Genomic DNA, 22,764 nt, shown 5'->3' on the forward strand with positions numbered 1-22,764 from the left:
GAAAATCTGTCCCTCCAGTATTAAGTCTGATACAGAAATTTGCATTGACACCTGGAATGTTGATATATCTATCTATCTATATAAATTAGATAGATTTACCATAAGAACAACCTTGGATTTTCCAATATTTTCTATTTTGTTCTTAATCTCCCTATTTCAACTTGCCAAATCTGTTGAACCACCTTCAGTTAGTTAGTTCATGCTAATAGCAGGGGAACTGCTAGCAAAACATTAAACAAGAGCAATTTGTGCCATATATAAGATCAAGATGCAGGAAGGAACACGGGCAGTGCAGGGGGAGCCAGCTGAAAGAAACAGCCATGAAAACAGCTAGTGCAAAAACATCATTCACTGGTAAGGTTTCTTTTTCACATTGAGAGTTGCACATTTGCGTTTTTCTTTCAGCATGAAGAAACTCGGTGTTGATAAAGGAAAATCAGACATTGTTTTTAATGGCGGGTTTGCTCTGTCTGCTCCGTGGCTACTAATCATTTCAGGCGGTTTTGTAATTGCAAGGAGAATAATTGCTTGAACATACAAGAGGTATTTCGTCTCAAATTCACGATGCTTTGGTACTTTGTTTATTGGATGCAGGCTGTATAATTCTCCTATTGTTCACGTTCGCAATAACCAACGTCTGATTAGCAGTCTAATTTATATTTATTGATTAAAACTGAGTAAAATATCGAGCTATGCTGTGCAGAGTTTGCTGCCGGGTTGCACAGTATTGCTTTGATAACTGGATGTTTGATTTAAATAGGCTGCTTTGGGCACTTGTCCAAAAACAGTCAGTGGCAACCCACTGTTTCAAGAAAAGCATCAACGAATAAGTAACATTGGAGGCAAGCATTTGGCTCCTTGGCGGATTTGTAATATTCTTCCGGCTAGGCTAGGATTTGACCTTCTGTCACCGGTTTTTTTTCCGATTCGGATTACACAAGCCTTCAGTAAACTTCCATACTGGAGACCTCGCAAACGTATCTCTTAACAGAAGCTGCTAGCCAGCGTATAATTGGACTTTGCCCAGAAGTTTTGAAGTTTAGGAAGCGTGAATGCTGAAGATCGTCTGCACTTTTCATAATTCTTTAAACATGTGCACGTGGCCCCCCACGTGCCCCGTCTTGTCAGGGAGACAAGTTAATTCAAAGTAACTTCCTCCTCCCTCATTTTCTTGCAGCTTCGAAATGTAGACTACCAAATGATGTGAACGGAAAGGTGGACACTATAGGTACACTTCGCACAACAAAGTTTTAAAGAATAACTACTGAAGGGGAAAACTTTGCAGGGCTGTGGGGAAAGAGCAGGGGAGCGGGACTAATTGGATAGCTCTTTTAAAGAGCTGGCAGAGGCATGATGGGCAGAATGGCCTCCTTCTGTGCTGTATGATTCTATTGATTTCTATTAAGGTTTGGTATTCTAACATGCAGCATTACATCAATGGGACAGTGTGTGCAATGTTACCAGAAACAGAAAGTTAACATGCAGGTACAGCAAGCAATTAGCTATGTTGGCCTTTATTGCAAGGGGGTTTGGAATACAAGAATAGGGAAGTCTTGCTACAATTGTACAGGGCTTTGGTGAGACTACACCTGGAGTACAGTGTACAGCTTTGGTCTCCTTACCTAAGGAAGGATATACTTGCCTTAGAGGCGGTGCAACGAAGGTTCACTAGATTGATTCCTGGAATGAGAGGGTTGACCTGTGAGGAGAGTTTGAGAAGAATTAAAGGTGACCTCATTGAAACATATGAAATTCTTAGAGGGCTTGACAGCATAGATGCGGAGAGGTTGTTTCCCCTGGCTGGAGAGTCTAGAACTAGGGGGCATAGTCTCAGGATAAGGGGTGAGTGATTTAGGACTGAGATGAGGAGGAATTTCTTCATTCAGATGGTTGTGAATCTTTGGAATTCTCTACCCCAGAGGGCTGTGGATGCTCAGTCGTTGAGTATATTCAAGACTGAGATCAATAGATTTTTGGACTCTAAGGGAATCAAGGGATATGGAGATCGGGCGGGAAAGTGGAGTTGAGGTCAAAAGATCAGCCATGATCTTATTGAATGGCGGAGCAGGCTCGAGGGGCCGTATAGCCTACTCCTGCTCCTATTTCTTGTGTTCTTAAGTTAACCGCAACATCAACCGGATGCATCTCAAGCAGATTAATACAAAACATCTGACTCGAGCAGCCTTAAGTCCCCAATGAATGAAAGCACTATAGGAAAAGCCTGGTTAAACCAAGGGAGGAAAGCCAGAACTGTATACAGTATTAATAACACCTCTTAACCCGATTTAATTTGAAATTAACATTAATTTGTGTTTTCTGCGGATTTTATGTTAGTACAGACCGTGTTATTTTCAAACGATTGATTCCATGGCGTTTTCTTCAGAAACTGTATTAACAAGATTAAAAACCCTGCCAAGCCTCCATTAGTTTGAATTTATAAACGTGACACATTTTTTTACAATCTCTCTGTTCAAAATAAACATAGCTCCGGAATCCACGTGTGTAATGAGTTTGTGATCAGTCTCACTGGTTTTGATCAGATATCTCACTCTTTAATAGTCCCCCTAATGTTGGCAGCTCTGCAGAAACAGTTGCGAACAATGTAAAGGAAAAACAGAAAATGCTGGAAACAAGATGCATCTGTGAGAACAATGAATGAACGTTTCAGGCGACGTGTTTCCAGCATTTTCTGTTTTTGTTTCAGGTTTTCCAGCATCTGCTGTTTTGATTTTGCTTTTTGCTACCAATGTATGTTTGATAAAGAACTGGTTAACTGGTATCACAGCTTTAAGGTCTTATGCAAATGCCCTGAACTGCAAACAAGAACAAATCACGAGACTTTCAGTGCCTCCTTAGTCACTCGTCCCCCTGGGGAGCCGGTGCTGACAATCCTCTCCTCTCCTCCCCTGGTCATTCTGGTCAGGCGCCAGCCCGGGAGAACCAGACGCGTCATCGATTTTGATTGACATTTACAGGCAGCCATTCGAATGCTGCGTTTCTGAATGACAACCAACCAATCGCCTGGATCTTTATGGGCGGGGACTCCCTTGCGTCAGAGAACTCGGTTGCCTGAGTAATAATTGTGACGCATGGGGGGGCGGAGGAGCGGAGGCGCGCGCCCGCGAGCTCTGCGCCGGTATAAAAGGGGGCGCTCGGGACAGCGCACGGCGTTCAGTCCGCCCGTCCCAGGTTGCAAGAGGCCAGAAAGGGAATTATTTCCAGGCAAGTCCAAGACCAGACCAGACACTCCAACCGGCCGACCTGCTCCTGTGGATTGATACTAACATGGCTGTGACTGAAACCGCAGGCGATTTCACTTATTCCAAAATGAGAGGCATTGTTGTATTTCTTACTGGTATGTTGATACATTTATTAAATTGGATACAATCATTTGTATTGGATACATCATTTAAATTGGATACAATATGGACTAAAGTAAGACATCGCTCCTTTTATTAGTGACTGGGAGTTCTCAGCAATTTCTTTTCTCTGTGGTACTCAGTAATTCCTGATGGGTTTACAGACCACTTAAAAGTATAAATGATGTTATGCTCTGAGATGTTGAGCATGAGGGCTAGAATGAAATAGAAGTTGGAAATGGCCCAAGACTCTTGATTCATTGCTATTTCGGAATTGATAGTTGCTTTTCAACAAATGCTTAACGATTTGGCAATGCAATTGTTTCTTAAGCATTGCATTGTTCAGCGTGAATATAAAACCGAATGTTGTTAGATCCTGACTAGTGTGATGTATAACTCCCCTGGACTATTTCAGTGAAACATGAATTGGCATTTTTACTCGCGTAACATATACTGTGATGCACATTCCTTATCTTCCTCGTACACTATTCTCCAGAGCATAGAGAATAATAACCGATAGCCACCAGCCCAACAGGGTGGCGTTTATGTAACAATTTCAACACATTAGAGGGGTTTGAGCCTATTTCAGAGTGAGTTCTGATGAGTATTTATTTTTATTTCTTTTCCTTTCCAGCTTTTATAAAGCAACGAAAAATGGGGTTGAATGACTTCATACAGAAGTTGGTGTCTAACCCTCAGATCTGCCACCAGTAAGTTTTTTTTTCTTTATAATTTATTTGCGCCAGTTAGTTTAGTGTTAAGCATGAAATCCTTCAGGTTGGGTAATTCATTTGATAGTTGAATATTTGTATGGTTCAACGTTCTTATTTTAGACCAGGTTTAGAATGGCACTTGTTGCCGGGGCGCAAGGGTGGTGCATTATTAATCTTCTCATGTAAGCTTGTAGAGCCAAGTGACTGTTTATCAACTTAACGAACATGGAACCGTTGATCGTGCATGAACTGCATTTTTTTTGAATATATTCTTTGGGGAGACTAAACGCTGAGAAATGGCACCACCCGGCGGTTACCTTAAATCGGCCCGGAAAGCGAGTTTAAAACAATAGATAAATGTCACTCATCTGACGTGAAGGCCACTAATTTTGGCTTCGATATGTAACTTATTTTGGATACTTGGCTCCAGAAGATAAACACAACTCCATTTGTCTGTGGGTTTGCAAATCCGTGTCTTTTTTTACATCTCAGATCTCGCACTTAAAATGTTCACGATGTTCTGTTCTATCCTGTCTTCGCTTAATTAAAAGAAATGCTCATATTTTGCAGCCCTGATGTCCGTGTTTTCTTGCAAATTGACCAAAACCAACCAGAGGGAACAGAAGCCCATTGTAATTCTAATCGAGTGAGTATATGCTGTAAGTTTTTTATTTTTTTAAGTACCAATTTCCCTGGTATCCGAATCACCAATCTAACAATTTACATTTTTATTTCCCTGCAGTCAAGTCTTGGTTCAAAAGAATTTGACCTTTCAACCTCATATAGGTAAGAGCAACATTTTGTATGTGTATAGAAATATTATGCCAGTTAGTTTGACAGTCAGCTTGTAACATAAACATAGTAGGAAGGTGAGAAATTTGGTACTGTAATATACCCTTTTTTTTGTTGGTTTGTTGAGGGATTTTAGTGGCACTTCCATATGAGTCAGAAGGTAATGGTAAACAATTTTACAACACCAAGTTATAGTCCAGCAATTTTATTTTAAATTCACAAGCTTTCGGAGGCTTCCTCCTTCGTCAGGTGAACGATGTGAAAATCGTTTCACATCGTTCACCTGACGAAGGAGGCAGCCTCCGAAAGCTTGTGAATTTAAAATAAAATTGCTGGACTATAATTTGGTGTTGTAAAATTGTTTACAATTGTCAACCCCAGTCCATCACCGGCATCTCCACATCAGAAGGTAATGGGTTCAAGTCTGGTGCTTAGGCACATAATCTAGGCTGGCTGCACCAAGGGAATGCTGCATTGTCAGAGGTGTTATCTTTTGGATGGGATAGTTAAACTAGCTTTAATATTCTCTATTCCAAGGGTTCAGGGGGACATGAAAGATCCCTTGGGACAAACTGAAAGAAGAGCAGGAGCCTTCTTTGGTGTTGTGGACTTCCCTCAATAAATTGCTGAAACTGGCCGTTTATCTCTGCCATTTATGGGGCTTTGCTGTATACAAGATGGCTGTTGTGTTTGCCAACATAACAATCAATACACTTCAGAGTAATTCATTTCATATGAAGTATGATAAGGGGCAAGACACTCTGACTCTTATTTTAAACCAGATAATGTAAAAATTAACTTTTTAAAAATTATATTTATACAGTGTGAAGCCATCAGACTTTGACTACCTTCGAATAATTGGAAAAGGCAGCTTTGGAAAGGTTAGTGCAGACTTTTCTATTTATCCATTCTGATTGCTGAGTTTACTAATGTCATCAGTTTATAAGTCATCATAAGTGTTAATTTGCTGGACTTTGATCATTGAATTTGTAGTTGATGCTTTAATCTGCCAAGTGCTGTCATGGAAAGACATACATTTCTGTATTGAGTACAGTTTGAGAATGTGTCATTCATTTTAGGTACTTCTTGCCAAGCACAAAGAAACAGAGAAATATTTTGCAGTAAAGGTTTTGCAGAAGAAGATGATCCTGAAGAAGAAAGAGGTAAGCTTTGAGTTTTACTGATTAGAACGAGGTAGAAACAAAACATAAACAAACCTAGTGGGATGGTGAGGAATTTGGTACTGTAACGTATCCCTTTTTTGGTTTGTTGAGGGATTTTGGAATCACTGGTGGCATAGCCACACACAAAATGCTGGAGCACCAATATTTGGCACCATGATTGGCAGGATGCAACTTTTATTTCCTTATCAAGTCCACTCTGTTCTTACATTTTAATTATGCTGTGGGAATCAGCAGCCAGATGCCTCCCAACCAGAGGGAGACAGAGTTGCTGTTGCATGCCTCCTGGTGGCCATCTGATGAATGGTAATAGCAGTGACCTGAGAAGATATTACCTCCACGTTTGGATATGGAAGACTGTCCCACTTTAGCTGGCCGGTCCCACCATTAAACAGTGCTGCTGAGAAAGGCAGAAATGTTGGTGTGACCATCTGCCAATCTTAGAAAATCATCTGACTTGCTAATTCTACAGAAAACCCTAGCTCTCTCCCCAAGTACTATTTTGGAATTCCACCCTTTCAGCACCAAGCTAAGTTTTTTTTTTTTTTTTTTTTGTTTCTATTCTCAGCAAAAACACATCATGGCTGAGCGCAGTGTCCTCCTGAAAAATATGAGGCACCCGTTCCTTGTGGGGCTCCACTATTCCTTCCAAACTGCAGACAAGCTCTACTTTGTCCTGGACTACGTGAACGGTGGTGAAGTAAGTAACATTTAAAATAGTTCATAGTAAGTAACTTTAGTAACATGGAAAGGAATCCTTAATGCTCCCTGATGCCTAGTGAATAAAGGTAATGTCAACTATGGTACTAAGCCATACAGACCAGAGTCCCAGGTTCTGTTTCCAGTACATGCTGACTTGGGCCAGATCACCAGTTGGAGTGCTTCAATTGGTCCCAACGTCCTGGTCTCTGTTATCCAATGACCCCTGTTGGAACATAGGCTGGCAACAGGATCAGGCTTGGCTGTGGTATCCTCTGGACACATAACCCTTTGACACACAAGGTCAATTTAATCTAACTCGCTAGGTGTGAAATCTGGTGGAACACCAGTTTTACATCCCACCCAATGTTACTCTGCATTGACTACAATGTAGAGTGAAATGGGGCAGGGTTTAAACCAGTATTGCATCTGATCCCATCAGTTTCCTAACAGGTGGGTTTGGTTAAAATCGCTCCCATAGTGTCAATGTTTATAGATTTTTATTTTATTCAGAGTTTTTTGCTTTGACACTTGAAGACACAATTCGATATAAAGTTTAAACTAGATGGTATCTAGTTGTGTGCTTGAATTCCAAATTAACACTCAGTCACTCTAGCCAGTAGATGCTCAGTAGTCCTTCTCTTTCTGCTATTTTTGAAGCAGACAATAAAATAAATCTTAATGATCTGTTCAGTTTTCCTAGTGAGTAAATGGCTGTTGTATGGTGCTTAACTGTACATGTTAGGAAGCTTCCCATGGTCCCCAATCTCTCTCAGCAGACTTCAGCCGGAACAGTAGACAGGCCCATGATCTGCCTCACTGTCCCATTAGGAAGGGAACAATTCAACCGATTCCTGGCGGAAGTATATGTTTTCGATGTCTGAGGATAACACCAGGCTTGACTGTTATCGTGGAGCTATCCCATTGTTCATGGTCATGTGTAGAATGGCCCCTTGAGTGCTGTTGGTGACATTATGTTTAGGACAGAAGGGAGGAGGGGAAAGGCAACAAATTGGGAGGGGGGAAAAATTAATCTCAATAAAACATGGACTTTTCAAATTCTTCATTTCAATTTAGTGTTATTTTAATTTCAGTGCGATGGAGTATCTTATTTGTGGGAAGCCATCAATTCCTGATACATTACATACTTGTATTTTCATGAACAGCAGTGGACGGATGGTTTCTGATCCTTTCCAGGCTGCTACTTGCCATTGTGATGTAAGTAGCTATTTATGGCAACTGATTGAAAGATTATTCTTTTTGTTTATTGGGTATTTTTCAGTTGTTCTACCACCTTCAGCGAGAGCGTGTGTTCCTGGAGCCCCGAGCAAGGTTCTATGCTGCCGAGATTGCCAGTGCGCTAGGTTACCTCCACTCCCTACACATTGTTTACAGGTATGTGACTAAAACCAGTGGTCAGCTTAACACAAGAGGCTCAATGTTCTTTGTTACTTCCTTTTGGACACTTGAGTGACTGTACATTTGTAATGAAGCTTGTGATTGGTCAACTGCAAGGAACATCTAATTCTAAGACTTGGGAGGATGGACTCTATAAAATGCATATAAGGTGTATACATAACCGTGTGATACCATAAGTGTTTACATACAAATCTGAGAATCAAACTCTAAAAGAGCAAATATTAAAAGCTACTAAGTTTTTAATACTTGAAAGTTCTAAAATAAACATGATCTGAAGCTCGTAGATCACAAGGTAAATATGGGTGAGGAAGGGCATTCAGCTGATGTTACCTCATCAGTCCAGAAAGAACCTATAGTGCCCCATTGCCACTGGAGCAATTTTAACCTAACCCACCCAATCCCATCCAGTGAGTTAGGTTAAAACGACTCCCCAACTTTTTGTAAATGATCTAAAGACTTTTGCCTCTACTATCCTATCCAGAAGTTCATTCCACACGGTACTCACTGACTGAAAAAGAACTTCCTGACATTAGCATTTACAGCCTTGTATCTTCATTCCTTTCTCCCTCTGTGAATTACTGGGACATTTTATCTGTGTTAAAGGTGCTGTATGGAAGTTGTTGTCTGCCTCACTGATGTCCTGCTTAGTCATCACCTTTCAAAAGCTGAAAAGCCCAAGTGTTTCTTAGTCTCTCCTCATAACTGGCCCTACAAGTGTCAGTTCTCCTGTATTAATTGTATCTTATTACATAAAGAACATTGAAAGTCACTAAACATGCACTTTTTTAATGCAGAGATTTGAAGCCAGAAAACATCCTCCTGGACTCTCAGGGCCACATTGTGCTAACAGACTTTGGCTTGTGCAAGGAAGGAGTGGAACCAAACGGAACCACCTCCACCTTTTGCGGTACTCCAGAGGTAAGTGATCAAGAACCTCCCTCCTACTGCGTGGCATGCAGGTCTGAAAACTGATTCCCAGATGACTGCAATCGTACACTGCTGCACCACATCCCCTACGCACACCTGTGGGGAAGATTTCCTCTGGTTGACTTTGTAAATATTGCAGCAAGATTGCCTCTGTGCACCATGTGTTACAAAGTCAGACACCTGCTAGTAGAGAACAAGCTCACACTTTCATTACACATAGCATGCAGAGGAAATCTCTCTCTCTCCCCCAAACACACATTGTTTCCTATTTCTACTGAAACCATAAGTATTGGGGGTGATTTTCCACGGGGGGGCTGTTCTCTCGATCATCTGTTGTAACTTTAGAAGATCCGCAGAAACTCTGGAGAAACAGCGTAAACACTGTTTGCATAATTTGTCCACAGATTCCGTGGATCTTCTGCCGAAATTATGCTGAGCAATCGGGAGACCCCCCCCCTCCCCCCCCCATTCTTTTTAAACACTTTCACTGCAAACACCAAATATAGGAAATCCTCCTGTGCTGTTTGTCACTGCACAAAGCAACCAGAAATCATTCAGTGAGTGGATAGAGCAACATCTTTCTTTCCAATTTTCCTGATGGGAGCCAACATTCATGAACTAATCCAGTATTCACTGAATTTACAACTCCGGGGCTGAGTTAGGAAGCAAATGTCTTTGGGAGCTTTTGATTCAATGAGAAGGATGCCTTTTAACTCTAGGTTTGGGAACTCATCTGAACTTGTACCAGGGCTTCCGCCTGAGTTAAAATGTTGGGGTCGGGGGTGACTTAGATTGAGCACTGGTGGTGGGAATCCTTGGCTGACAGCAGTATGTATCGGAAAATCGTGACTACCATTTGTGGTGTCAGGGCAAGAGGCAATGGTTAAATCTCAATTTCTCCTAAAGGACACTTGATGAAGTATGTGATATAAATGCAGCATAAAGTAGCTTGCAAAAGTATCTAATATAAATGCTTGTGTCTTTCAGTATTTGGCCCCTGAAGTGTTACAGAAGCAAGCCTATGATCGAACAGTTGATTGGTGGTGCCTCGGATCTGTGCTGTATGAAATGCTGTATGGATTGGTAGGTATATGTTTGAATAAATATCATCCAGTAATGGGTCATTTCAAAGACTAAGTGGACTCTGGTAATAACGTTACTGTGCAATGGCAAGTAAATGAGTTCTCAGTAGGGAAAGGTGTTTGGGTCATTGGTAGCCCTCTTGCTTCTGAGTCAAAGGTCGTGGGTTCAAGCCCCACTCGATTCTTGGGCATGTCAACACCTGAGGGTGTGCTGCACTATCTGAGGTGCTGTCTTTCAGATGAGACATTAAACTGAGGCCCCGTCTGCCCCCTCGGGTGGATGTAAAAGATCCCATGGCACAATTTGGAAAAAGTGCAGTGAAGTTCTCCCAGTGTTCTGGCCAATATTTATCCCTCGTGCAACATCTAAAACAGATTATCTGGTCCTTTTATTTCATTACTGTTTGTGGGACTTTACATCGTGCATATTGGCTGCTGCATTGCCTACATTACAACAGTGACTACATTTCATAAGTACTGCATTGTCAGTAAAGTGCTTTGGCATGTCCTGAGGTTATGAAAGACACTAAATGCAAGTTTGTTCGTTCTTTGTACGGAGCATGGGACAGAGAGAGGGCTACAGTGCTGTAACCATTATTTTCTGACCTGTGCACCATGAGTGCTGCTGTCTGCTGGGAGCACAGTATCTCAAAATTCCATCCATCTGTCCACTGTGTAGTGCCTCAGGGCAGGTCCTAACTCAAGTCTCACACAGGAGATCCTTGAGCTACACACTAGGCAAGAGGAGCTGAGGTGGTTTCCCCCATTGCCATTCTCATGGTTTTATCCTTGGAGTATTTTCTACTTGGGCTGCAACCAAGGCTACAAAGCCCCACCTACCCTTTACGATGGGGGCAGGCCACAAGTACCCCTACTGGGTGTCAGTCCAGTATACAGAGCCGATTTTCCGGTCTCCGCTCACCATGGCTGTCTGGAGTGAGGCTTGAACCCTTCAACTTCTGACTCAGAGGTGGAAATGCCACCAATAAGCCAAAGGCTCACTCCTATCATCTCTCTTTATAGGGGAGCTGAACAGGAAATGGATGAGAATGTTAGGGGAGGTGCCCAAAGCTAATGGCATAGACTCTGAGGAGGCTTTTGAAGATGGGGACTGTGATAACAAGGCAGAGAGGTTTAGGGAGAGTGAGATGCAGAGTGTAGGGTGATGGTGACAGAAGGCTGTGCTACTGATGCAGTGACAAGGGAAGGTGCACAGTAAACAGTCAGAAGAGTGGAAGATGCATCTTAGAAGACTGGAGTGATTGGGTGGAGCAAGGCAATGGAGGGTTTTGAAGTTAATGTTAGAACCATAGAAAAGATACAGCATAGAAGGGGGCCATTTGGCCCATCGTGTCCACACCGTCTCGAAGAACAACCAGGTGCCCATTCTAATCCCACCTACCAGCACCCGGTCCGTAGCCCTGCAGATTACAGCACTTTAGGTGCAGGTCCAAGTACTTTTTAAAGAGTTGAGGGGTACAGGGAGAATAAATGCATCCCATTATATTTTATGTAGTTACATTCTGAGAGTAAAATGCTCTTTTCTTTAAAAAGAGTTTGTATCTTTGCGCGGCCAAAGCCCCGATCTTCATTCATGTATTTCAGTACGCCAAGCTTTGTTTTCGACCCAGAGCTGGGTGAGATTCTGCACCCATACCAAATTCTGATCAAATCCTTTCTATCTCAGCCCCCATTTTACAGCCGGAACACAGCTGAAATGTACAACAACATCCTACACAAGCCCCTGCAGCTCAAACCCAACACGTCGAACTCTGCCCAAGAACTGCTTAAGAGTCTGCTGCAAAAAGACAGAATACAGCGACTAGGGGCCAAGAATGACTTTGTAAGTAATTCTGATAGTGTGGGGTTTTTGTGTCTGGTAAATTTGAACATCAAACCTTCCTAACATATTTCAGATAGTACTTTTCAGATGCAAGGCACCATTTACTTAAATGTTTGTTAAACTACACTGAAATCTATTTTGTAATGGTATGAAGAATGTTATTCAGTTGTATTGCCTAGTTTGCTTGTGTTAATTGTATGATTTACATCAGTGTTAATTGTGTTCAGGTGGTGGGTATCAATTGGGGATTCTCGTGTATCCTTTTTATGGAAGAACTTAGCTAGGGTGTGGTGTGTGTAAGGGGAATCTGTGAATAAAGGCTTGGAAGCAACTAAAGACCAGGCTCCAGTATTCTATCCTTTACCACACAGCTATCCAATTTTAACACTTTGTTCTCTCAAATTAAGTAACAATTCAGCCCATTTTAAGCTGTCCCACCTGGTCCTCCCTGTGGTGTTCCTGTTCCAGTTTCAATTCAATTGCAGCATTCAGATCCTAGAGAGATCTATTACATGTTTGAATTTTCCTTGCCAATTTTTTCCACCTGCTCCCCTACTTTCCTGAAGGTATTGACTCTCTGCTGGGGTATGATTCTGTAGCTACCGAGCAGCCAGTGGTGTCTCATACAAGTGGCAATTACTTGTGTATGAGTCTGGAGAGTGAGGTTGAACTATTTGACCTTGAGGGGGGGCATCTCACAGCCAAATTCTACATCCACATAGGCACCCCCAGCAGTGGTTGGTTGCTGAATGGTGATGAGGAGAGGAAACTCTGCCCCCCCTTCTAACCCAATTGTAGTGCCCACTTAACCACTGTCCTAGCGGAGGGCAGCTAACTTAGTTACTGGCTGGATAAACTCACTGAGCTGTCAAGGGGAGTCTAACATGTTTTGTGATTTTTTTTTTTTTTTTTTCTTCACTTCCACAGTTGGAGCTAAAGTTCCATTCTTTCTTTTCACCAATTAATTGGGATGATCTCATGGCTAAGAAAATCTCCCCTCCATTTGTTCCTACAGTGGTGAGTAGAATCAATCCACTCAGTATTTGGTAAACTATTTTGACCTAGAAACTACTCTGCTGGAGGCTTCTTTATACAAGCCATGGTATTTCAAAGAGACAGATTATATTCCTTCATTTTGAAATGTATTTGTGATTCAGTTTTTAACCTCCCTCACTTCACATGCTTTCTCCCAGTAACTATTCCTGTGTATATTATAAAGACTAAAAATACAAGGGCCTTGCAATGGTGCTTTGTGTGAACATAATCCTGTGAACACTTAACATGTTTGTATAAAGTTTCCTTGTTCATTATCTTAAGAGGCACAGTGTAATTGTAAGACTAGAGTGTATCTCCCACAATAAACTGCTCAGTCTTCACATTTCCATCAGAGCCCCCCCCAACCCTGTTACTGCTTTTGCAACACTTAAGTCAGATTCACAAATATATTTTACTGTACAGTTAACAAAGGGTTGGTCACTGGAGTGTGACCATTGCTGTGTTGTAACAATTCATCGTCTCTCTTGAAAACAGCCACTGCCAGCTCTCTGGTATCTGTTTAAAGTGGCTTTTCATGTCTGAACATAGACCACGAGTGTTGACTATTGGAGCACGGCGGGGGCGGGGTGCAGGATTGATGGCCCTAATCCAGTTCTCATCCAACATTGGCACTGTCCATCATAGACTGCATAGCACTGGGGTAGGGAGATGAAATTTGTCAGTTTTCTCTGCAATTAAGGAATAAGGAACAAGATTTGAAACATGTCATTTGATTACAGAAAGAAAGGACATTCTCCTGTTTTTCTTTTGAGATTTTTGACTCCCAGAAACTCTGGTTAATTGTTTTCCCCCTCGTTAATTCGGGGGCCATGTGTCGGGTCCCTATTACTGCCCTGAGATCAATTAACTTATATTGACCAGGAATCAGGGCTGATGGCTTAGTCTGTGTGCTCAGTGTGAATACAGCACCTGATGTGGTGCTGAACCATTGGGGAGCAAAAGTTTTGTATTTCTAGTTACAGTCCCCACCACTAACACTGGCAGCTGCCTATATCGGGCAAATAGCGCTAACCATTTGCCACTTCCACAGGAGTCAATTACAAAGGCACTGCTTAGTGTTTGTGCAGTTCAATAAATACTTACCCATTTAAAAGCTTTTGCTGTTTCCAGCCAGTCAGGCCCTCGAGCAGTTTCAATGAGCTGTTTGTACCTCGTTAAAGTGAGTTCCCTTGGTGATGAGATTTTGGATGCAATTGCTTAACAATTAGGAGAGGCAGTTGCTCAGTGAGATTTCCTGTTATCAAAAAAAATGTTGGTTATTTACCTTGATGGTTTTACCACTCCTGGCATATAGCGGGCAAATCGCATCAACACGAACACACCAGTTACAAGCAGTGTGTGGGGGCTGTACATTTATGATCTTACTGTTTTTATGGAACTTTCTGAAATGGAAGGAAGATTCAGATAGGTTATACAGTGAAGAGTACAGTAATTTGAGGCACACCCTAACTTTCTCAGAACTGCTGTAAGACACCTAGTTTACTGCTGTTATCATAGTCTGTAAGGATGTGAATGGTGCACATTAAATCTGCAGACCCCGATAGCAAAAGGTGTCACCACAATGAATATTCTTCGATAAAACGACTGCTACTTAGTTCTAGGTATTGGCTGTACAATACTTAAAACATGCACATTTAAAATGGGCAGCTGCCTATATGCCAAAAAGCGATAACCATTATCCATTTGCATTACAGTCAATTTCAAAGTTACCGGTCATAGTGTCTTAAGTGCTCCATTTATTTCTGGCAGAAACAGCTGTGATTACTCACTTGGAATCCTCGATCACATGAGCTGGGCTTATTAAGAAAAACAAGAATGTTTCAGCTTTAATCCCAAACATGTTTTTTTTTAAACTGAGATTTAAAAACTGCTAGTTTTTGTTCTAAATGTTTTTTTAATTGAATCTGATGCCCTCCAAAAAAAAAAAGCAAAAAGCAATTCTTTCACCAATTAAAGTCCAACAGTGACTTTCGAGTCAAAGTAGAAAGCCCTGGCAGCAGACTTTAAACATCCTTCACCAATCCTAATTTCATGTTTACATGTGTCATGATACTCTTAAACATGACACAATATTTCGTTGTTCTGAACAGAAATTTAATCCAATTATTCTGGCCAAAGTAATCTTTTTAATCTATTTAATGCAATGTTGTTTAAAACAATCACTTGTATTTATTGGTTAAGGAATTCTGACTATTTCAGAATGATTAATGAAGGCGCCTTTTTCTCTGTTATAAGGACTTCCAGTCGGTATTGTGTTGGTAAATTGTCTGGTTTCTGTATGTACACCAGTGGAGTACTGTCTTAGCGCTACCCCATTATACTGGCCATCGCGTATAGTGGACAAATCGCGTTTGAACGAACGCGCCCGCTATCAATGGTGGGGACTGTGCCAAAAAAGCAGTGATATTTTCAGTGTACTTGTTGTATTTTTCAATACCAAGAAACCTTTAGTACTGACAAAGCATATTCTATGAACTTACAGAATGGGTGGGTTAACCTCCCTTGACACTGATCTAGATTGTTACCTTCAATCATAAAAAGGTGCTGTCTTCAATGCAGTGTTCTTGGTATCAGTTGTTGTTTGGATGAATAATCCATCCAGTGCTTGCTGCTACAGATGGCTCATGGCTTTACTCTATCTTGGGTATAGCTGCAACCCAAATATTCATGATTTACTGAGGTATATCTTCCCTTTTTGATATTAGATTCTTTGGGTATTAGCATACAAACATTTAAGTTCAGATGGATTTTTTTTTTGTTATTGTAACATGACTATTAACATCAAAGTTAAAATAGCCAATGAAAGAATTTCATACGAATCTGTCTTTGTGCGCTAATGCTCAGAGGTTAATTTCAAAACATTTATCGTGACCATCCTTTTGAATAATGGAAAAATTCCATCTTAAAAAAATAAGTGTTCTTTTTTGTCTTTCGCAGTCTGGACCCACTGACCTGCAACACTTTGACCCAGAATTTACCCAGCAGCCTGTTCCAAACTCAGTCGCAAGGTCCTCTGAAGATTTTCTGATTACTGCCAGTGCCAGAGAGGCTGCTGAAGCTTTCCTTGGATTCTCCTATGTTCCTCCTGTAGATGATACCTACCTATAATAAACTGGCTAGACTGTTCTGCCCTTTTTAAATAGCAAAGAATGGCTGAGGTAGAAACCCTTTGCACATTGTGCACCTTATTGCATGAGAGATGTCCTCTCAGAATCTCTTTGCTGAAGAGAACTTCTCCGTAGGAGAAAGTGTCTTCCTATTGTGAACTGTGTGGACTTCAGTATTTATCAACATCACCAGTGAAAGGATCTGGTCATCTCTTCTGTCTAAAGTATTGCCATGTATGAATTGTCTGTGTTCACAATTTCCCTTTCAGCTTGCCCATACTATACAAGTGAGGTCTCTGAAATATCACTACTGAGAAGCTTTTTTTTTTAAAAAAGCACATTCTTCAGAGCTACTCATGCAAATGAGCTCCACCACAGCAGCAAAGTGCATTAAACATTCAACTAACAAAAGTCTATCAAACAGCCACTTTAGTTCCAGTGCTTTTTAAAAAATCAAGTGAGAATTTGGCAGAAAACAAGCTCGTTCCTCAGACTGGTTGAGCGAGAAATGCAGCTCTTGTAAAGTGATTCCTGGTACACAATGCAAATGATGCTACCATTTGCCAAAATTTTTAGGGAAAAAGACTCCAGCCCACTTTCAATCCAATCCACGAGATTGCTCTCAGTTGCAAGAAACGTGCTACATTCCACACAAGAACTGACAAATTGTTACAGTTCTAGTCTTTAATGAAGTACTTAATGACGATAAAATACAAGTCAGGACCATTTGCAAACTTGAAATCTTTATACCAGCAGAACTGAGACTTTGCATGTGTTTTTCATGTGAATACATTTTACTGTTTTGGCCACAAGAGGCATTGAGGATGTTGATGTATGGACTGAAGACTTTTTGTCTTCGTTTTAACTTTCAGAAGAGCAACTGTGCTCAAACCAAGAGTTGAACATCAATTCTTATTACCTGTTAATCTTTGACCCTTTGAAGACTACAGTAGTATTACTGCATCAAAATTAAACCAGATATTAGTCCTTTAGTTGAATATTGTGAATTAAATTATTCCAAATTCTATATATTTCTCCAATTCAACTTTCTAATCAATGTTACGAATCAATCATTTAAGATTTTGTTTTAAATTAGAGAAACCTAATTGCAAGGCCAGCAGGACAAGACCAAGGCTGAAGAGCAAAAGAGTAGATGCAATAAATTAGATTTGGGGTGATGCCAGGGTTGAGTTTTAAAAGCCAGGTGGTTTTAGGAGAAAGGAAAGACTCAGGGGTTAGGAGTTCTCCAGCTTTGAGGTTCTGGGAGAGGGAAGAAGAGTGAATTTTGGGGAGGGAGCAGGGGGAAGCATTGGATGAAGGATTAAAAGGGATGGGGAGGGGAAATGAAAAAAATCAGTCGAGTGATTATCGGAATGAGAGGGAAGAGAAACTATGGTAGGGGGGAGGTGGCGAGGGAGGATCTGTCAACACCCAAGAGATTGGACCATCCCAGTAGGACGTGGCAGTGATGCTAGCTCAGCCTATCTAAAGATTTATCACCTACCGATGTTATGAGATTGCAGTTTGAAAGCTACAGAATAATCAGTACTCAAAGGGTTAAATAACTAACTGCTGTATTGATATTTCTTTCATATTTGGAAGATTGTTTAATTTCTATTATTTACACATGTTGTAAACAAGAGGCTCCTTGGAAACATTTTAGAAGTGAGAGAGCAGTGTTTGAAATGTTGTGGTACATATCTTTGAGACTGACTTTTGAAACTGTCGGTGAATATTTATTTTTTTTAAATGCGAGCTGTACGGCTGAAATTGACAGCAAAGTACTTCACTTGCCTCACAATCTTCAATTATATCGCTGCTGAGTTACAAAGTGGATAGGTGTGATCTGATAATAGGTTCAGTCAGTGTTGTCACTAGGATTTCAGCAAAATATAATGGTGAGCATGTAACATTCACAATGATTTCCTCAACTGTGTAAACACCCAGTCATTTGGAAAGAGCATCTTAACCTTATAACACTAGGGTGAAGTATTAGAGTTGGGAGCCATTTGAGATGATGAATTAAGTGTATTGCACAACATTTTAAAGTGTGAACCATTTTTCCCATGGTGTATTGGTTCTAGCATGCTTAATAAGCCTGGTGACAACACAGGGCCTAGTAACCGGATTGCCAACCAATGAGGAAGAGTTGGCCTGTGTAGAAACATTGCAAATGTATTCAAAGAATTGTTTACAATTTTTTTACACATAGCTACCCCTCCCCCTCCCTAAATGGCTAATCCGATTGAAAGCCCATCTAGATTAGTTTTTATATGCATGGGTTTATGTTTTAAGACTCACCTGAAAAACTAATAGTTAAAAACATTAATGTAAACCTATGCATTACTGATGTGAGTTGGTGTATGTACATATATCTAAAATATAGATCTCTAGATATATTGTATATAGGTAAGCACAGTACAAGATCAGACCATCTGTATTGCATTGTTTATTGACTTGTTAACTGCAACATATTTCTAAATCTAATAATGTATTGGTTTATAATGAACACAAATTTTGACTTGAAACAATAAACAATGCTTATTGTGGTAAAGACTGCTGGTTTTGTTGGTTCTATGTATTTTTTAAGTAGTGAAGTACATTTTTTTTATTTCTAAAGTCTCATATGAACTTATGAAAAAGGATGTGAAAAGTACCATCTGGTCGATCAAGTCTGCCCCATTCAGACATGTGCTGCCCATGTGCATGATCATCCCACTCCCATCCCCTTCCCTGCCCTCGAGTTGTGCAATTTACTGTGGGAGACAGGGAAACAGAGGCCAATTTTGCAAAGCTTTGGTAAAATCCTCTGAGGGACTTCAGTTATATGGAGAAACTAGAGAAGCTGGGATTGCTCTCCTTAGACAAAAGAAGCTTAAGGGGAGATTTAATGGAACTGTTCAAAATTGAGGGGTTTTGATAGAGGAAATCAGGAGAAACTGTTTCCATTGGCAGGTCAGTAACCAGAGGGCACAGATTTAAGATAATTGGTGAAAGAACCGGGGGAGATGAGAATTTTTTTTAAGCAGCGTGTTCTGAACTGGGATGCACTGCTTGAAAGGGTGGTGGAAGCAATAGTAACTTTCAAAAGGGCATTGGATAAATATATGGGGGTGGAAATTGCATGGCTATGGGGAAATAACAAGGGAGTGGGATTAATTGGATAGCTCTTTCAAAGAGCTGGCACAGGCATGATGGGACAAATAGTCTCCCTCTGTGCTGAAGGATTCTATGAACCCTTCCCCCTTTCTCTTTTCACCCCCCCGCCCCCCTTCCAAAAAGGCAATTAAGCAGCAATCTTTCGTGAACAGGCTGTTGGCATGAACTGAACCACAACAACCTGCTAACTGGTTGTGAGTTTGGCTTCAAACCAAATCTGTCTTGTGATCTTATGAATCTCACTGTCTGGAAATGGTGTGATTATTCTCTCGGTGCTCATTGTGGTGACTCCACAACCCTCAACATTTCTAGAGCTTTCAGTAGGCATAAACTTCCTGGATTAATTAGGAAGCTGATACCTCATGATATATGAACTGGCTTTGCAACTTCCTCAGGGGATGTGACCACTGGTTCATGACTGGGTGTTCATCTTGCAACACTTAAACATGGGCCACTCAGTGAAGTGTGCTTGGGTCCAATGCAAACATAAGAATGACGGGTAAAGACCAGCTGAACTGCCGAGCACTCTGAACCCCATCACCTCCCGCCCCCCCTCCCGGCCAATACAGCAGCGGCCAAGTAATCTGGGAGAGGCTTAAAAGGAGAAAAAAATCTTGGGGCCCATTCAAGAGAAAATGAAATCTGGGAAATGCCCCGAGTCAGAAGAAAAATGGAGTGGGAAAGAAAAAACTATATGCCCACTCGATGGTGCTGTAACATCTTATGGAGACTGTATTAAATAATATTATCAGCTGTAAACCTGGACTTTTGACTTCTTTGCAGTGTGATTCTCAAGCTAATTTGGGGCTGAGCCCAAGTATTTGAAACAAGTTTTCAATCAACACCCAGAAAAGAAAAATTAATGTACAATAGAATGTCAGAAATCTGATCAATTAAGGACCAAAATGTGAGTTCTGCTTATGTACACGGACGAAGCCCAGCTCTACCTCACCACCACCTCTCTCAATCCCTCCACTGTCTCTGATTTGTCACACTGCTCATCTGACATCCAGTACTGAATGAGCAAAAATTTCCTCCAATTAAATATTGGGAAGACCGAAGCTATTGTCTTTGGTCCCCGCCGCTAACTCCGTTCCATGGCCACCGACTCCATCCCTCTCCCTAGCCACCATCTGAGCTGAACCAGACTGTTTGCAACCTTGGCGTCCTATCTGATCCTAAGATGAGCTTCCGACCACACATCCTCTCCATCACCAAGACCGCCTACTTCCACCTCTGTAACATCGCCCGTTTCCATCCCTGCCTCAGCTCATCTGCTGCTGAAGCCCTCATCCGTGCCTTTGTTACCTCTAGACTTGACTATTCCAATGCTCTCCTGGCCGGCCTCCCATCTTCTACCCTCCATAAACTTGAATTCATCCAAAACTCTGCTGCCCGTATCCTAACTCGCACCAAGTCCCATTCTCCCATTACCCATGTGCTCGCTGACCTACATTGGCTCCCAGTCCAGGAGTGCCTCGGTTTTAAAATTCTCATCCTGCTTTTCAAATCCTTCCCTATCTCTGTAACCTCCTCCAGCCCTAAAACCCTCCTGGATCCCTGTGCTCCTCTAATTCTTACCTCTTGCGCATCCCCAATTTTAATTGCTCCACAAATGGTGGCCGTGCCTTCAGCTGCTTAGGCCCTAAGCTCTGGAATTCCCTCCCTAAACATCTCTACCTTTATCTCCTCCTTTAAGATGCTCCTTAAAACCTACCTCTTTGACCAAGCTTTTGGTCACCTGTCCGAATACCTCCTTATGTGGCTCAGTGTCAAAATTTTGTTTGATAATCGCTCCTGTGAAGTGCCTTGGGACGTTTTACTACGTTAAAGGCGCTATATAAATGCAAGTTGTTGTTGTTTTAACCTACCTTTTCTTTGCTGTGTATTTCCAGCACTTTTGTTTTAATTCCAAGACATGAGCAACTATGCGACATACATCAGATAATAAACAGAAACCGGCTTGGCCAGTGGTTTACATTGACTGAATATGTTGAATTCCATTTTCATCACACAGAATTCCAGGATTTTTACTGAGGTTTTGGGGATCACATTCCACAGTTCGGTCCATTTTCACATGAAGAATGAAAACCAGTTGCCTTAGGGCATAGGGGTTTGGAATTGCACTGTTCAATACTAGTAACAGATATGTTAATGTGTGATTATGAAATTCCTCTTTAGCAATAATCCATGGGTGCCTGAGGTTTTTCTTTAAAAAAAGCAGATAGAGAAACTACATATGAGCATGTGATTCCACCCCCATAGTTCCTGTGGAGAAGAATGATTGACCTGGATGCTCCGCCCGCAGCAGTGTTCAGGCAGGGCGGAGCATCCTCCCACCCCTCTGACACCACCACAACCCTGACCCAGTTTCCTGGGTTGGCGTCTATTACCCATGCATCACGGGCTCCAGACGTGATTCCTGTCGCCAAGGGGAAGCCTCTTACTGCTTGGATGCAAAACCCTGGCACTGCAGCGCCAGAAGAAGTGACCAGGCATTAAAGGGGCAGAAGACCCCCAAGAATCAGGGAATTGGCAAATGTAGACCTCGGCTGAGACTGAGGCCTGTATAATCAAGTTAGGACCAAAATGAAGGGGAGGGGAGGCCCCTGTAAGGCCGTTATCACCATTTCCTGGGGCGTACCACCACCTGGCCATCCTGGGAAGCATCGTTAACACAGGTGGACGCCATTTGCATGTGACAGGTGGGAAAGAGGTGGTCATTAGTGGTCCTGGCAGGGGTGGGGGTTGAGGGAAATTGAATTTGGGTAGACCTCACCAAATTTTCCTCGCTTTTCCACCATTTTCCCATCCGATTTTGGGCAAGATAGCGGAGGAAAATCAGTGTGATTCCATCCCCATATTCCTGTTGAGAAGAATGAGTGACATGGGGTGGATTCTCCTCCCAGCCCCCAGTGTCCAGACAGGGCTGGACTTCCACCCTCCCCTCTGACCCTGAACACCACGACCCTGACCCAGTTACCTAATGCACAATAGTTTATTTGAAATTCTGTTGATTAAATCCATGCTGTATGTTTGTATTCTGATATATGTTACTAAGTTAGGCTTGAGGGAAATAATAATTCAGACTGTACTTCTGATAGCCAGATACACAACAGTGCAGAGTAACACATTGTCCTTTTATGGGTATATGCATTTGTTCTTTAATTGATCAAACATTGAGAAAGAAAAGAAAGAACTTGCATTTATATAGCACCTTATCATGTCTTCAAGACATCCCAAAGCACTGTGCAACCAATGAATTACCTTATGAAGTGAAGTCTCTGTTCTTATGTAAGCAATTGCAGCCTCTAATTTGTGCACAGCAAGATTCCACAAATAGTAAATGAGACGAATGATCAGTCTCTCTGTTTTTAGTGGTTTTACTTGAGGAAGAATTCTCTGCTCTTCGAATAGTGTCTTGGGA

At 41.6% G+C, this 22,764-nt stretch overlaps 1 protein-coding gene across 2 annotated transcripts; it reads left to right on the forward strand.

The window, feature by feature from the left end:
• Positions 1-285: 285 nt before the first annotated feature.
• Positions 286-18,732, forward strand: si:ch211-195b13.1 (STKc_SGK domain-containing protein). Of its 2 annotated transcripts, none has more exons than XM_068006775.1 (13): positions 286-354; positions 3,994-4,069; positions 4,643-4,718; positions 4,815-4,858; positions 5,688-5,745; positions 5,944-6,027; positions 6,614-6,745; positions 8,027-8,139; positions 8,958-9,081; positions 10,078-10,173; positions 11,860-12,015; positions 12,943-13,032; positions 16,009-18,732. In XM_068006775.1, exons 1-13 carry the CDS (start codon positions 321-323, stop codon positions 16,177-16,179), a joined length of 1,254 nt encoding a protein of 417 aa, XP_067862876.1. In that variant the 5' UTR covers positions 286-320; the 3' UTR covers positions 16,180-18,732. The 2 variants fall into 2 exon arrangements, with proteins under 2 accessions (XP_067862876.1, XP_067862875.1); XM_068006774.1 differs by lacking the exon at positions 286-354 and adding an exon at positions 3,156-3,355.
• Positions 18,733-22,764: the final 4,032 nt, after the last annotated feature.

The sequence above is a fragment of the Heptranchias perlo genome, chromosome 26 (assembly GCF_035084215.1).
Source record: "Heptranchias perlo isolate sHepPer1 chromosome 26, sHepPer1.hap1, whole genome shotgun sequence".
Taxonomy (NCBI): domain Eukaryota; kingdom Metazoa; phylum Chordata; class Chondrichthyes; order Hexanchiformes; family Hexanchidae; genus Heptranchias; species Heptranchias perlo.